The following is a 17,137-nucleotide window of genomic DNA, read 5'->3' on the forward strand; positions in this document are numbered from 1 at the left end:
CAGCAATTATCGCTTAAACGATGGCTTTTGAGCTAATTTTGAGCAATAATTGTTGCGCGTAAATGGGCCTTAAGACATCTTTCATTAATTGCTTCATTTCAGCTCATTGGGATAAAGTGGCTAGTGAGAGACTTCTCACTCTGTGTAAACAGAGAGTCGCTCATCTTTGAACTACTGCCTGTTCACAGTAAATGGAGACTAGGAGCTGGAAGAGATTTCCTGTGCGCTCCACATCCATTTACTGAACGATTATTGCTCCTGGATGAAGGCACAGCAGTTATAGTTGTCCGTAAAGTCTCAATAGGAGATCCGTAAGTGTGCCCGACCGAAGAATCCGTTTCCCTCTGCTTTCTCCTCTCCTGCACCCTTTTGTCATAAGGACATACAGGAGAGGAGAGATGAGGGCTGAAAACCAAGCCTTCAGTCTAGGACACTGACCGATATCCTTAAGTGCCTAACAGTTGTCCCAAAGATTGTTGCTCCTTGAGTGGAAGTGGAGTGTGCAGAGTTCTCTTCTGGCCGCCCGCCTTCATTAAGAGTAAGCGGGATGTTCTTCATAGATAAGCTGTTTACACGGGCCGAGATCACAGATTTATTTTTTTATGCCTGCATAATCTGAACTGCTTTTTCATTCAGTTGTTGGCAGCTGAAGGTTTGTAGTTCGGTTTTGCAGGATCCAGCGATTAAATGAATGATGACCCTATCCGTATGGTGCTGCGGAATATGTTGGTGCCATGGAAATTAAATCGCGCTAAGGCCCAATGCACACGGGCGTATTTGCAGTGTGGAATCTGGAGCGGGTGTCTGCCACTGGGTTTCACAGCAAATACTGCCAATAAACATGCTATTGAAAATTGCTTTTCCGTATCCAAGAGCGGAAATCAATTGGGATTTTCTGCTTTCGGAGGGAAAATTGCAGCTTGTTTTATTTCAGCGCGGACTGACCACGGAATCTACGTCATCGCCTAGTGACGGCGTGGCATAATCTGTGCTGTGACGGCGTGGCATAATCTGTGCTGTGACGGCTGGCACATCTGCAATACAGATTATGAAGAATGCAGACAGGTACGCAGGGGTCACCGCCAGGCACAGGGTCGGATTCCACTGTGGGACTAAGGGTAATCTCCTGTATGAGTAAACCCTAAAATGCACTCATATGGGACTAAAAAAAACGATGAAAAACATAGTCTCCAGAATTTATATCCTATCTAGGTGACTGAACATATTCTGAGCATGTGAACCTGTCCTGTCACATTGATGAGCGCGGCCCGGGCTTTATATATTATTTTATTCCTCATCTCTCTGAGAATGAAATCTGTATTACTTAAGTCATTTTCCCAGCATCTCTAGATGGGCTGCATAGAAGAAGATTAAGCAGAATAGTTACAATGCTCCCAACACGTGACCCGCGGCCTGGGATACGCTGCCGTTTACCTGTATCTAGTTATTCTCCTTGAATAGTACTTACCTCTCATAGTCTATATTTAGAGATGAGCGAGCGTACTCTCTAAGGCAAACTACTCGAGCGAGTAGTGCCTTATGCGAGTACATGCCCGCTCATCTCAAAAGATTCGGGTGCCGGCAGGGCAGAGCAGTGAGTTGCGGGAGTGAGCATGGGGGAGCGGGGGGGAGAGAGTGAGAGAGAGATCTCCCCCACCCCCCTCGTTCCTCCCCGCTCTCCCCGCGCCGGCACCCGAATCTTTTGAGACGAGCGGCCAGGTACTCGCATAAGGCACTACTCGCTCGAGTAGTTTGCCTTAGCGAGTACGCTCGCTCATCTCTATCTATATTGTTGTGGGCGGCTTTCGCCATCCCAACGCTGAGACTTTATTACTTCATGTAAATGTGCACATACAAAATTACCGTCCTGCATCCCAAAACTCAGACAAACAAGGGAGATTAGACCAATATTTTTTTTTTAGCAAATAAGGGAGATGGAATAAAACCTTTAATTCCAACTCCCTTATTTGCATATTACCCAGAGGAGCGTGCGCGGCCATTTGAGTCTCCTCACTCACCGTCTAGGTGCTCTCCCTAAGGAGAAAAGATAGCGTTTTTTCTTTCCCAGAAAACAGCGCCAGTCCTGTTTTATTGGCTTTGTCTAGTATTGCATCTCATTTACTTGAATAGAGCTCAACCGCAATACTAGTCACAACCTATGAGAAAGAGGGGTGCTGTGTTTAGACTAATTGTTCTGATCTGTAACAATCCTTGTAGAACCTTGGTAACCAGGAGAGTAGGCCAATGGCTACCCAAACATATAAGGTAGCTGTTGGCTGACCACAATGTTGCTCGTCACCCCATTATACATTACCTATATCTTAATGTGCACAATGTTCTAAACACGTCTGTCAAGGAATCCTGAGATATGGATGTTACTTTTTTCTATTAAACTCCTTAGCACCTCAGGACATCCGAACCCGCTTCATACACGGACGGTGTTAGCTGTCTGACAACTAACGCTGGGCCATAACAGCCAGCGCTCATGCAGCTGTTAACTCTTTAATGCCGCGTTGAGGGGTCCCCCACAATGGTATTGCAAGGGGCCGTTTGATTGTAATGGCAACTCGTGAGCCTTCTTTAGCCCCTTCTAGGGCTGCCATGTATTTCTGTTTATTAAGACAGGCCTGTCTTAATACAATGCTTGCAGAAATACCATATACTGCAGAAAGTATTGCAGTATATGCTTTAAGTGATCAAACATTAGCAAGCACAAGTCCTATGGGGACTAAAAAGTAAAAAGTGAAAAAAAAAAGTATTTTATACTATTGCAAAAAAATCAAAGCGGAAAAAAAAAACACCCACCAAAACATAACCTATTTAGTATTGCTGTGCCCATAAAAGTCCCATCTATCAAAATAATGCATTATTTATTCCGTACGGTGAACGTTTTCAGAAGAAAAAAAAAAGATGCCAGAATTGCCCTTTTATTTGTCGCCCTCCAAGAAAAAAAAATGTAATAAAAAGCGATCAAAAGGTCAGATATATCTACGCCCGCAAGGCAATAGCTTTGCGATGGATGGATAGACGCCCCCCGACACTCTCAAAATGGCAGAACATAGTTAATGCTATCCTACCATATGAAAAAAATAGTATACAAAAATCGAAAATGCCCCGATAAATTCAATAAGGTATGGGAAAGATGGTGCGGATCAACAAGTACAATATTCACGCAAGACCGATTCCAAAGTTTGCTGAGAGCAACCGTATCTAGAACAAACCGGTAAAACACGAGAAAGTTATGGCCCTCCACTGACACCATGAGCAAATACAATGCCACACTGTATTCAATACCTGCATGTGTCAATGTAACGTATTTAAATGTAATTACTAGAGATGAGCGAGCGTACTCGGATAAGCACTACTCGCTCGAGTAATTGGCTTTATCCGAGTATCGCTGTGCTCGGGGCTAAAGATTCGGGTGCCGCTGCGGCTGACAGGTGAGTCGCAGCGGGGAGCAGGGGAGAGCGGGCGGGAGAGAGGGAGAGAAAGATCTTACCTCCGTTCCTCCCCGCTCTCCCCTGCAGCTCCCCGCTCCGTGCCGGCACCCGAATCTTCAGGGACGAGCACAGCGATACTCGGATAAAGCAAATTACTCGAGCGAGTAGTGCTTTTCCGAGTACGCTCGCTCATCTCTAGTAATTACATAATCACAAGAGCCTATGATGTAACCAAAGTTGTTTATTCATGCAATGTACGAAATACATACTGTTCAATAAAACGAGTTTAAAAAAAAAAAAGGTCAGATATATTCCACAATGGTCACAGTAGAAACTAATAAATTACATTTTGGCATCGTCGCAATCGCACCAACGCCTCAATGTGTACACCGGAAACGCAAGACCCCAAGATGATGATTATTTCTTAAGCATTTCACTCCACTTTAAAGTTCTTCAGTACCTTCTAGGGTAGATTAAATCGCCCCATTAAAAAATACAACTCGCCGTCAGACAACTACGTCGACCAAGAAATAAGAATTAGGACTTTTTGAAAGTTGGGAAGAGAAACCGAAAATAGGGAGGGGGTGTTAATAAAGTACTGCTCTGTGGAGTTGGAGTGTCTTCCGCCAGACATGTTGATTAGGTGAATTGTAGCATGCAATTGCTTACTAAGACACTGCAACTACTGTTTGCAAAACCGTGCGGCCAACCTTGTATAGAATCGCCATTGTTTCTGTTTTCGGTTTGTTCCTATTACCCCCCTAATACACGTTTTAGAAGTTTGTAAATTCTCCATGTTTTTCTCCAGGGCTACAATCTGTGGTGTCTTCATCTCCATCTTCGCTGTCGAGTCACTGACTGGTATAATTCTGGAGTTCTATAATACGCCTAATAACAGACCTTTTTGCGCATTATGCTCCATTATTCCACGGTGTATGTTATTAAGTGCCCGCATACGCAGTCAGGCTTAAGACGCTTGCAGTGTCTTAGTGACGAGGCAGACACTTAGGTAACTGACAGATTTCTTGTGTGGTCGGCTAAAGCTTTTTCCCCCATTGCCTCTATGTTTGGTAATGCTAAATGAACCCGTGCTTCCATTTCAGAGGGACGAGTGGATGACCTTAGACTTTATGTCTCTGAAAGCGACATCAACAGCCGCATTAAGAGCAGAAAGAGAGAAGGAGAAAACACTGGAGCGTGAACGAGCCGAAGCCGTGGAAAAGGTAAGAGGCATCCGTCTAAAACCGTGTGCGCTGGCTGTGAATTGCATTGCAAATTTGTACTGACCAAGTTATGTGTGTCGGTGCGTGGATGTGCTTTTTGCATCAAGAAGTAGATGTAAAATCACAAGAAGAGCTCCACACTAACTTTTTTCTTTTAGTAAAAGGCTATGAACCCTCCTTGGGGTTAGATTCTTTTCTCACCTAAATCCATGTGGTTTGAGCTAACAACCATTTTTGCAATGGAGTTTACAAAAAAAAATTTTTTCACAGTTTGTCTTCTGCATTTTCTACATATCACTGTATATAGAAACTGCAGTCTAGAGATGAGCGAGCGTACTCGCTAAGGCAAATTACTCGAGCGAGTATTGCCTTTTGCGAGTACCTGCCCGCTCGTCTTAAAAGATTCAGGTGCCGGCGGGGGTGAGCGGTGAGTTGCGGGAGTGAGCAGGGAGGAGCGGGGGGAGAGAGAGATCTCCCTCTCCCCGTTCCTCCCCAACCCCAAAAAACCAATTGCGGTTTCTGCTCGCGGATATGAAATTGCAGCATGCTCCATTTTGCTGCGGTTCCCGCATGGACAGCTTCCATTGGGGTCAATCGAAGCTGTCTGATCTGCGGCCCGTCCACAGTTGATGCGGTAAAGCAGGAGCTTGAAGAAAAAAAATAATGTACTGTGCATGTGCGCCGGCCGGCATATCCGCACACATCCACAGACAGGTCAGCAGGGTCCTCTGCTGCGGGCATGGTCGGAATCCGCTGCGGACTCTGACCTGCCTGTGGACAGGAGGCCTAAGTTTCAGTAGAGGATCCATCAGGGAAGCTGTACTGATGGCTTAGATTTCAGTCCTTACCTCTTCTCTTCTGGATTTTCTTATCAGCCACCCTATGACCACAACAAAGTTTATCATGATGCATTACATATGTCTTTGGCATTGAAATGGTTAAAGGAGTTTTCAACGGAAATAGAATTGATGACCAAGCCTCAAGATAAGTCATCGGTTGACTGGCTGGGGTCCTCTGCTCGGGATCCTGGCCAATCAGGTAATTGGGCGCCCTCTGTCAGCCGCTACACACAGCAGTATACAGTGGAAGCAGTTGGTTCTGACCCCTGTGTAGTGGCCAGCGCTAGTCATTAAAATGAATGGGAGCTGCCCCTGCAGTTATGAACGACGGCTACTACCCAGAGCAATCTGCTTCCGCTACGTACCCCGGTGTGCCGTAGCGCTGACTGCGGCTGCCCGAACAGCTGATTCTGAGCAGATCAACTATTGCTGATCTATCACGAGGATAGGTCATCGTTAGTATTTGCCTAGAAAACCCCCTTAATTACACATCATACTATGGATTAAAAAAGGGCAATTCATGCCGAAAACTCTGACTTAGATTCGGCTCCATGAACCTAGCTTTAGCTTTGTCGAATAAACAGTTGTGTGTATTAACCCTTTGCAATCCAATTTTTGATTCAGGGTTTCCTAGGGGACTTTCTCTTTCTGCCATTATACAATGGTGCCATCTGCTGGCTAGAGCCAGTACTGCCATATGCGACATACCGGAGAGACCCCAGACAACAGAGCGACCAGTAATGTACAGTAAGATTACTCTGCCGGACGTCTTCCGACATCAGAGCTGTACAGCCTGCAATCAGAATGTCTTTAGATGTCAGACAGTGGATTGGAAGGGGTTAATGTGACCCTAAGAGCCTTGCCAAACAAAGATGGCCTTATTGCGCCTTTGCCTACCTGACACACACTGTACATTAGTATGCATTTGTAGCATAAGACTCTACATGCTGCTACTACTGACCAGTGGTGCTCACGTGGACAGTGCTGGGCAGTTAAAGCAGGTGTGTCTTAAGCCCCTTCTATATGGTACGACTGTTGTGCGCTTCAGTGCCTGACCGCCTTCCCAGCAATGTTACCTAATGTAAGTGACTGCAGTTTCATTGCATGCAATTGCGGGGTCGTGCTAACTTACAGTTGCCAGGTTTGGTTGCATCGGGATCCTGCGATCTTTGAGCAATATCTTGTGGCCAAAGTTACCATCTCTAGCTTTGTGCAATCCTGCAATATGCTTTGTATATCAATTCCTTGTGGATTTCAAGATCTCTGCTTTCTGCCATTCGATGGAAGCCTTTACTTCCGATCTGTTCTGGTCATGTGATGGACGCACAGCTGTGCAGATCGTTACACAGCTGTAATAATCGCACTGAACCAAACCATGCACTTGTGTGGTCGTCGTGTACGAGTCCCTTTAATTAGAATAGGACCAGTGGACGAAACTCGAACCGTTGCCTCAGCACTTGTCCCGGTTGCGTTTCTTCACGCCTGATGACAGATCGGCCTGCGTCAGTCTCGGTAATCAGCTAGTATAGCCTGGCTTCTCATTAGTTAGTACCTCTAGCCATGTTAAATAGGTGATGCCCATCAGGCGCACCCCTCTACATGCCGCTGCACATATTTTGACCCTTGAACACAAAGCCTCTGCTGTGCCATCTTTCTACCGTAAGACGTGGGTGTGTTAGTCAGTGTTGTTTGCCTCGGAATATAAACTTGACCCGCGTACCGCCTCGGGAGGTAACCTTCCCTGGCATTTCTCTGTTCTGCTGCCTGTGTGACCGGGGAGCTTTAATATTCGTGCTGAAAATATTTGTCTGTCGCTATGGTTCTTCCAAGGTCGTACATCACGCAGCCTGGATATCATCGGCCCAGCAGAAAACATTCCTCTGTGTATTTATCTGCTCTACTTTATCTCCATAAGTGCAGAGCAGAATTGTCCTATTACCGCAGACAGACCGCCATTAAAGGACCGCAAGATATCTGTTATGTACGGGTTGGAAAGGAATTCACTGGGCGCTCTTAAAGGGACAGTAACATGACAAAAATCTAGAAAATATGCTATCGTTGTATTTAGAACTTGGTTGAATGGATATGTGGCCTCCTAAAACACCAATTACAGGACTATCTTTTGTCTTAGGGGGGGGGTCTCAAACAAACGAACAGATTCTAATTGCGGAATCCGCGACCAGCTTCCGTGCGGAGGGTCCACGGCAAAATGCAGGCATTGAAAGGCATGTCGTTTCGATCTTTCCTTCACACTCGTGGATACGGGTTACGTATTTCACAAGCGGAAGAAAAATCGCAGCATGCTCTATTTTGTTGCGGACTCCACTTGGACGGCCTACATTGATGTTAATGGAGACATCCGACCCGCAGCCAATATGTGATTAAAATTGCGTATAGGCTTTGGGTGGCCGTGGCATCGTTCAGCGATGGGGTGGGAAATACAAGCAAAGAAGAAAAAAATAAACTAGACTGTGCATGACCGCCTGCAAACCTCCACCCACGGTCATTCACATTGCAGTTTTATCAGGTATGCAGGGTGACCGGTCGGGCTCACAGACAGAATCCATGTGGAATCCGACCCATTCGTGTGGGCCCGGCCTTAAGGTCCAACTGGTTGTCATCGTTGCATTGCATGAACCATATTTGTTTACCAAGCCGTGTGAGGCCTTGTTGTTTTGTGGGATAAATTGTATAACTGTTATAAAATATTTTTTGGGGGGAGATGGAACCGTCCCCCAGAAATTACTTTCTTCTCTAGAATAAAAGTTAATACGGTTTATTGTTTAAAAAACTTTTACTAGTTTTGCACAATAACAACATGTTTTAAAGACAAACAATTAACTCGGCGTTGTGAAATTCTGAGACCCATAACATTTTTTGGGCAGCGGGGCTATTTAAGGCCTTTTTTTTTTTTTTCTTTGCGGGAAGAGGTTTTCTATTTTTTTGCTTGTTTTTCTCCTGGATTGCTTTTTATTGCTGCTTTTTTTTTTTAGGTAGGTGAAATGGTGAGCCATTTTATTATTTATTTATTGCGGTGTTCACTGTGCGAGGGAAATATCCAAAATATTTTCATTATTTGGGTCATTACGAACATGGTAATACCTATTGTGTTGCTTTTTTTTTTGTACTTTATCCATTTAAAAAGGGGTGTATGTGTGAAAATGTTTGAATTTTTTTGTTTTTAAACGCAATTGAACTTTTTTGACCCTTTTTTTTTTTTCTTTTATTCCTCAAGGAGATTATCGTTCTTTTGCTAGGATAGTACACTGCATTACTAATGTAGTGCATTGTACTATGTCTACTATGTCTATGACGGCAGCCTATTATTAGGCCCTGCTGGAGGCTGTTACATGGCAGAAACAGAGGTTTTGAAAGGCATCCAACTGTCATGGAAACCCATTGGTATCTTGCAATGACATGTAAGAGGTTAAACCGCAAAAATCTGAAGTGTCCCTACTTTTGGCAGTTGGAGCAGAGTACTGGCTGTCAGTAGTCAGTCAGGCCGCCACTTTAAAAAGATGTATATGCAGATTTAAAGCCCATTAGTGAGCTTAGTAAAAAGGCATGTTGGCCATCAGGGGGTTAAAGAAACACTAAACATAGACGATGCGTAAAAAGAATAGTTTTAAGAGAGATCGCAGCACTTCCTCCCTGAACCCCTTTAGTGGCCTGTCCGGAAAATCTCCTAAAAAATCAGTGTTGTGCTGAAGACTACCTAAACCAGCCACTGAAGGGGTTAAATGGGCTGTGCAGGATTAGAAAAACATGGCTGATTTCTTCCAAGAGCAGCTCCACACCTGTCCACAGGTTGGGTGTGGAGTTGCAGTTCTGCCTCAATGGAACTGAGCTGCAATACCAAACGCAACCCATGGAGAGGCGTGCCAATGTGTCTGGAAGAAAGCAGACTGTTTTCCTTCTAATCTTGGAAAGCCTCTTTTAATCTCCTCCTTTTTTGATTTTAATATTTAAAGAAATCGTCTTTATGTCCAAGGAGCACATCCGTGTCCTCCCTCCTCACTTCCATGTCTGGCTGCAGCAGGAGCCTCTCCCCTGTGACCTGTAGGACAAAAACATTACGTCACGTCCTTTTGACTAAGCTTTGCTCTTCAGCTGCTTGCCAGCCAAAATGGGCCTGATCCTCCAGAAAATGGGGGTTCAATTTTCTGTTGATTTTTGTAAGTCTATGGTCCACATTTCCTATGTATTTGCACTTTGGACATACATGTTGTATATGGTTGAGTAACTGCTAAAGGATTCCATTAGGACCTGAAATGCGTTATATTGGGAAGGGTACATCATTTTCTTGTATAGACCACTTAGTAGGTGTGAGGAGTTCATGCAAGCTCCTCTGGGAAATTTGGTGTGCAAATGGGAGATGTTAGAGTTTCTTGGCAGCACTATCTATAAGAAGGTAGCTTACCAACAAGTCAATATCCAACCTCTGAACAGGCGTGATAATGTGACTGGGTATGCAAACCAAATCGGTCTTCTCCAGAAGGAAAAGATAACCATGTACAGACAGCCTGTTTCTTCAGAGTACGGGAAGTTGCTTGCTGGCTGGGTGAGAGGCCTATGATGTGGGTAGGAAGAGGTAAACTTTCACCTTGTAGCTATGAGGAAACTTATCAGACTATGCATGCTTCTCTGGGAGATTTATGCAAATGGGAAGATGGAACAAGGCCTCTGCAGCGACACCTATTTAAAGGTAGCTTTCAAGCAAGTCAATGTCCGACCGATTAACAGACCTGATAATGTAACTGGGAGTATAATCCAAAACCATTCCTGTCCAGAAGGAAAAGCTAACCATGTACAGACAGCTGTGTCGGAGTTTGTGCTCCTTAACATTGTACAGTAGGTTGTTGGGTGAGAGGCCTACGATGAGAGTTAGGAAATGTAAAGTTTCTCATTGTGGAGACCACCTAGTAGGCATGAGAAGACTTAAAAGGTCATGCAGTGCTCTTCTGGGAAATTTGGTATGTAAAGGGAGCCATTACAGAGCCTTGGCAGGGCCACTTATTAGAGGGTAACTTACTTGGTCTCTGAGAATCTTCAACATTCCTCTTGTGTTGCGCTGATATAGAAGCGATATTGTCCCGATTGTGAATTTTCAAGCACAATTCCAAAAAAGTTCGGGCGCAGTGTAAAATGTAAAGGGAAAAAAGAATGCAATGATTTGAAAATCTCATATAATCCTATTTTATTCACAGTAGAACACATCTGAAGTTGACAGGGAGACATATTTCCGTTTCATAAAAATAAAAAATTAACTCCTTTTTAGAAATGGATGGCAGCTACACATCTCAAAAAAAAAAAGTTGGAAGAGGAGTATGGAAAAGTAAGCGGTACTAATGAAAAAACAAGTGGAGGATCAAATTTCCTACTTAGTCTCATGATTGTTTATTAAAAGGGCATGTTAGAGAGGCAGGGTCTCTCAGAAGCAAAGATGGTCAGAGGTCACTGATCTGTAAAAAAAAAAAAAAAGAAAAAGAAAAACTGTCTAAAAACTGTGGAACAATTTTTAGAAAAATGCTTCTCAATATAAAATGGGGATGACTTTAAATATCCCACCATGTACAGTACGAAATATCATTAAAAGAGTCAGAGACTCTGGAGAAATTCATGTGCACGAGTGACGAGGCTGACAGTCAGTATTGGATGCTTGAGATCTACTGGCCCTCAGACGGCGCTGCGTTAAAAACGGGCATGATTCCCCTCCCAAAACTCCAGCAATTGTTCTCCTCCCTTCCCAAACATTTACAGACTGTTGTAAACAGAGGAGGAGATGCTACCCAATGGTAGACACGGCCCTGCCCAACTTTTTGGAGATGTGTTGCTGCCATCAGTTTCTAAATAAGTTAATTATTTACATGAAATGGAAAAATGTCTCCCTTCGCCTTCTTATGTGTTGTATGTTCCACTGTGGATGCAGTATAGTTATAAGAGATTACATTTATTTTTTGTACATTTATTCTCCTTTCTCTAAGGCTTCTTGTGTTCGTCTTGCAGGATAAGCTGCAGGCCAGGGAGCTGAACCCTTTCTGGAAGGACGGCGGTTCAGGATTGCCACCAGAGGAGGGGGATGTAGCCTCAGTTAAAAAAGGTAAGCCATTTCTATAGAAGCGGCTGCCAACGTTCAGCTGTCTGGCGGTATATTTCACTGTCACACCAGAGATCCACACGAGGCTTGAAAGAATAGAAATTGCATTCCTGCTGCTATAGGAAAGCTAGCACTCACATTTGTCATTCTAGATTAGCATTCCCATCCTTTTGTACGTTTTTTTTTTCTTTTCTGCGGCCGCACAGCACATTAACATAACCGTTTTAAACGCGTCTTATTCTGATGTCCTCCACAAGGCGCAACATGTTTCATTATGTCATCTGGTTACTTCACTAGAAATGGAGAAAGACAAATCTCAGATTCAAGGAAGTAAAGTTGTGCAGTACTTTTAATTACTCAGAAACACTGAAGCAAACTGGATCTAAAAAGACAAATGTTGTTAATTAAAGCAACCCTCCAGTCAGGAGGTCAGATTTGATATGTCAGTCAATGCCTACAGGATGATCACCACCCTTTTTATTGTTCCTCTGATCTTGTTCCTTGGCTGCTTTTTTTAGCTCTATTAGGACAGAGATGTGATCTGTGACCGTAATTTAGGCACAATTCCTAATCTGTAGTAGTCTGGTACAACCCCCCTGTCTTGTCATTGGCTCAGAATGCAGAGTAGGAAGCCTGAACCAATAATTACACAGGGGGTGTGTCCCAGACTATTTCAGATTAGGCATTGTACCTAACGATAGTCACAGATCACAGCTCTATCCTAAGGTTGGATTCCAACAGGACGGAAATCTCGGGGAATGTCTGCAGTGGGACCGCATGGAAATTCCGTGAGATTTCCGCAGCAGAGAGGCTGCTTCAAAACTTGCGCTATTTGGCTCGGGTTTGAAGCGGCCTTTGTGCCTGCATAACGCTGGTGAAATCTTTCCCCATAGAGAGAAGAGAGCCTGCAGTGGAAACGCCGATACAGTTGACATATCGCAGATTTTAATTCTGCGCCGCATGTCCGTTTCCGCCTGGCTTGTCCGCAGCGGACTGTTGGCAGTTATGAATGAGATTTTTGAAAATCTCGTTCATTCTGCTGCTTAGTCTCAGGTTGAAAAATCTCCCTACAGTGTTTAAATGAGGTCTGTCATAAGTCCACCCCCAATCTATGCAACCTATCCATACAGGACAGCTGATTCGCTGAGATCGCCATTTTCTGTTCCAGCACACCTTATGCAAATTAGGACCAAATAGAGATGAGCGAACGTGCTCGTTTAGAGCAATTACTCGAGCGAGTATCGCTTTTTTCCGAGTAACTGCCTAATCGGGCGAAAAGATTCGGGGGGCGCTCCACCCCGGTGCCCCCCCCCCCCCCCGAATCTTTTCGCCCGAATAGGCAATTACTCAAAAAAAGCGATGCTCGTTCGAGTAATTGCCCTAAACGAGCACGTTCGCTCATCTCTAGACCAAACATCTAATGGGACAGTTCAGTTTTCAGCACTGGTTTAGGCTTCCTCCCCTTTTTTCCATGCTAGCCCCACCCATTGTCGATTGACTGTTCTAGCTGCCTTGAACTTGAGACAACGTGTGTTTTAGACTCTGCATGTGTGCCGCACTTCCGGAATTGACACATGTACGTGACGTCAGTGCGCCCGATAATGCACACAGCAGGGCAGGTCACCTCATGCGCCCTACCTGAAGTGCAGTGCAACCTTAGTATCTGCACAACATGATCTCTCCAGCTTAAGGGAGCTTGAGATGTCAATGGGTTTGGAGGACTGAAAGGTTGGTCTATTTGTCTGTCTTCTATAATTTCATCTTTGTGATTTCCTGCAGTTCAGCTTGTTGCAGATGGCGGACTGAGCTGGTTAAGGAAGTCTCTGCAGAGAATGAAGGAACAATCGGAGCGAGAGAAGCGGAGTCTGGAGGACATAGTGGCGGAGAGATATGGAGTAAGAATAATTTTATTAATTTGTATTACGATTTTTGTTTTGTACTATCTTCACCAATCATTCATAGTATAGTGAGATCGGGGGGTGGGGGTCTTGTTTTGTCCATTCATCTATTGCTGTTTTCTACATTTTAGAGATGTGTGCAGTCAGACTTTTCTCTAACACTGGGTGCTGCAAGGGAAATCTAGTTTTACATGGTAGCCATTTGGATTAATGGCTGTTCATGAAATAGACAAGCTGTTATTCCCACTGCAATAGCGAGGCTTGCTGTTACACGCTAAATTCCCCTTCCACTAAAGTGGAAACTTTACCTGCAGTACCAAGCTCGACCACTGCAGTGGAAACGGAGCTGTGATTCCTGCAGAAATCAGCTCAGTGTACAAGGGCTAGGGGTTGTCCAAGATTAGAAAAGAGGGCTTTGGCCAACGATCTACTGTAGATGTAAACTACCATAGGGGGCATAACAGGGAAACCAATGGAACTGGATGTCTGAGGCTGGATTTTAAACTCCCTCTCCTCCACCCCCCCCCCCCCCAGATAGATTAGGACGAGCTCTGTTCATACTGAACGAAAAGGACATTACGGTTTTTGATGAACAGAGATACTGTAGTTTAAATTCAAACCGTTCCAGCTCTGGCTATATCGGTGCTGCAGACATGCCTTGGATGTAATTTTAAGGCCAAGATTCATGTCCGCAGCAGTGGTAGAACTAGAGCTTCAACCGTTTGAAGTGAGGTCGGGAATGCTGAATTTACCACCATCATTTGTGTACAAAGCAGCGGAAAAAGGGATGGAACAGCAGAGAACATATGTGATTCTCCGGCCTCTCCCACTGTCCCAAAGGAAGGGAGTAACATGCAGTTTTGTTCACTCCCCTTATCAATCAGAGAAGATATTTGCTCTCTGATTGTCACATATGGGAGCCTTGTTTTTTTTTTAACCTAGAAAAGAAGTGAGAAGATGAGATCTCTGGTCATCTCGCTTCCCCAAAACAGGAACAAAAAGTAATCAAAAACATATCTGAAACTCAAAATAGTACCAATAAAAAATTACAAGTTATCCTGCAAAAAGCAAGTCTTTGTACAACTTGTAGGTTACTGAATACACGATACATCCCCGAAATTAGTTCCTATAAAAGCTAGAACTCTTCCCACAAAATACAAGATCTTATACAGCTACATTGACCAAAGAATTAAAGGGGTTGTCCCGCGAAACAAAGTGGGGTTATGCACTTCTGTATGGCCATATTAATGCACTTTGTAATGTACATTGTGCATTAATTATGAGCCATACAGAAGTTATTCACTTACCTGCTCCGTTGCTGGCGTCCCCGTCTCCATGGTGCCGTCTAATTTTCAGCGTCTAATCGCCCGATTAGACGCGCTTGCGCAGTCCGGTCTTCTCCGTGTTGAATGGGGCTGCTCGTGCTGGAGAGCTCCTCGTAGCTCCGCCCCGTCACGTGTGCCGATTCCAGCCAATCAGGAGGCTGGAATCGGCAATGGACCGCACAGAAGACCTGCGGTCCACCGAGGGTGAAGATCCCGGCGGCCATCTTCGCAAGGTAGGTAAGAAGTCACCGGAGCGCGGGGATTCGGGTAAGTACTATCCTTTTTTTTTTTTTTCAACACCTGCATCGGGTTTGTCTCGCGCCGAACGGGGGGGGGGGGGGGGGGGGCTATTGAAAAAAAAAAAACGTTTCGGCGCGTGACAACCCCTTTAAGTTATGACCGCTTTAGCACAAGGGGAGAAACGACTGATAGGTTCTTAAGGCTAAAAGTAGTTGCCATTTACAGGTTAACATGGACCTAAGGTGACTGGGTTATGTGATGGGACATAAATTCAGAACCTACAATGACATTTTCTAGAGGGTTTTTCCAATTTTACTGTGACTGCTTGAGGTTGAAGGGGTTCACTGTGTTGGACAATCCCTACTTGTTAGTAGGGCCTTTTCACAATGAGCAGAGCCTTTCCCCAGTGATCATCCAAAATCTGTGTACGTTTTCAGTATTCCTGCAGCACCACCACAGGGGGGACAGTGTCCATTCACATTAATGTTTCTGTAGTACTGGGCAGGTCCTCCGAAGTGAGAGACGCTCTCTGCATCCGTCCTGCGCTGCAAGATGAGAGGAGTTAAAGGGAACCTGTCATGTGCCTAAAGCACCATAAAGTAACTTATGCTGCTGCTAGTGAAGGTGGCAGGGAGCCGGACGAGGTTTTCTTGAAGAGTCTGATTTTCTTCTCGCATGTAGACTTCAGCGGCTCCGTCATCTCGCCTAACAGCACCATAAGTTAGTTTACAGTACTTTAGGCATGTGACTGGTTCCCTATAAAGGTCCCCTCTGGCGGTTTTTTTTTTTTTTTTTGTAGTCCTTCATGACGTAGCTGTCTCCCCAGTATATAAAAGAGAGAGAAATAACTAACCAAGGTAACACTAGCTCAATCTTGGGCCTCATGTCAATCGGCGGGTCGGATTCCGCATGCAGGACCCTGCCCGTGGCAATTGCGGACGGGCCGCAGATCAGGCGGCTTCCGTTGACTTCAGTGGAAGCCGTTCGTGCAGGAATTGCACTGAAATGGAGCATGCTGCGATTTGATTTCTGCATCCAAAGATCTGCAAATGAAATCCGCATGTGAACGCCCATGTTTTCGGACGGGTGGCTTGAACTGCAATTCAAATCCGCCCGTGGGCACTTGGCCTTAAACTCCCTGGAGTCGTCCTCAGACAGTTGTGATCACAGTACCGACCAGCTCATATTTGCTTGAAGTTATTTTTTCATTTTTTAGTCAGTTTCTCAGTCTTCAGGGCGGGACAGTCATTCCTGTCACAGTTACTGATGATGATCACACAGCTATGATAGAGGAGATCACAGCTCATCCTCCTGACTATATATTTATGGTCTGTAGCTTTTTTAGACTATAGGAGCTAGTGATAATTAAATTGCCCACCTCCACCCCACCCTTCCCACTGCAATGGTGTAACCAAGAAATGGTATAACTGTGCTGATGCATTATGAGATAGATGTGAAAGAGAAACCAAAATCTTTCTGCATCAAGATGGTGTCTGATAAACATCAGACAGGAGGCTACGCTGCAGGAAAGTGGCTAGAATACACAGAGGGGACCTCTAGAGATGGAAAAAATGTGACCCTAAATAGAAGTCCCACCCCCCACAAAAAAAAAAAAGTTGATGATTTGGTCTACACCACAGTCTTTCCTTGTACTAATTGGCGCATCAGTCATTGGCTCCACAGTTGCCCTAGTCCTACAAATCTGCCGCCTCAGTCGAACACTAGATTTCACCCTATCCTTCAAACTACAAAACAAATCCTCATCACCTCCAACAGCAACAAAGCATCCCTGATACAATCTTTCCTCATAACCCAAAGCAGCAAAGATGGTAGTGCATGCTCTCATCATCTCCCTCCTAGATTACTGCAACATCCTTCTCTGTGACCAACACTCAAGGGCCTCTCCAGTCCATCCTCGACACTACTGACTGACCACTCCACCTCTCCACCCATTGCTCTCTTGCCCCTCCCCTCTGCCAGTTCTTTCAATGGTTTCCATCGGCCAAAGAATCCAGTGATCAATGACATACAAGGACGTCTACACTTTGTCCCATCCGTGCATCTCTGTCCACAGC

The 17,137-nt window shown here is 44.8% G+C and overlaps 1 protein-coding gene across 1 annotated transcript in view; it reads left to right on the forward strand.

Moving 5' to 3' along the window:
- The window catches only part of CWF19L2 (CWF19 like cell cycle control factor 2), a 149,417-nt gene that overhangs the window by 12,197 nt on the left and 120,083 nt on the right, over positions 1-17,137 (forward strand). Inside the window, exons 5-7 of the mRNA XM_066586248.1 lie at positions 4,544-4,663; positions 11,509-11,602; positions 13,379-13,494. Of these exons, the coding sequence (XP_066442345.1) occupies positions 4,544-4,663; positions 11,509-11,602; positions 13,379-13,494 (330 nt within the window). The remainder of the gene's footprint in view (positions 1-4,543; positions 4,664-11,508; positions 11,603-13,378; positions 13,495-17,137) is intronic.

The sequence above is a fragment of the Eleutherodactylus coqui genome, chromosome 1 (assembly GCF_035609145.1).
Source record: "Eleutherodactylus coqui strain aEleCoq1 chromosome 1, aEleCoq1.hap1, whole genome shotgun sequence".
Taxonomy (NCBI): domain Eukaryota; kingdom Metazoa; phylum Chordata; class Amphibia; order Anura; family Eleutherodactylidae; genus Eleutherodactylus; species Eleutherodactylus coqui.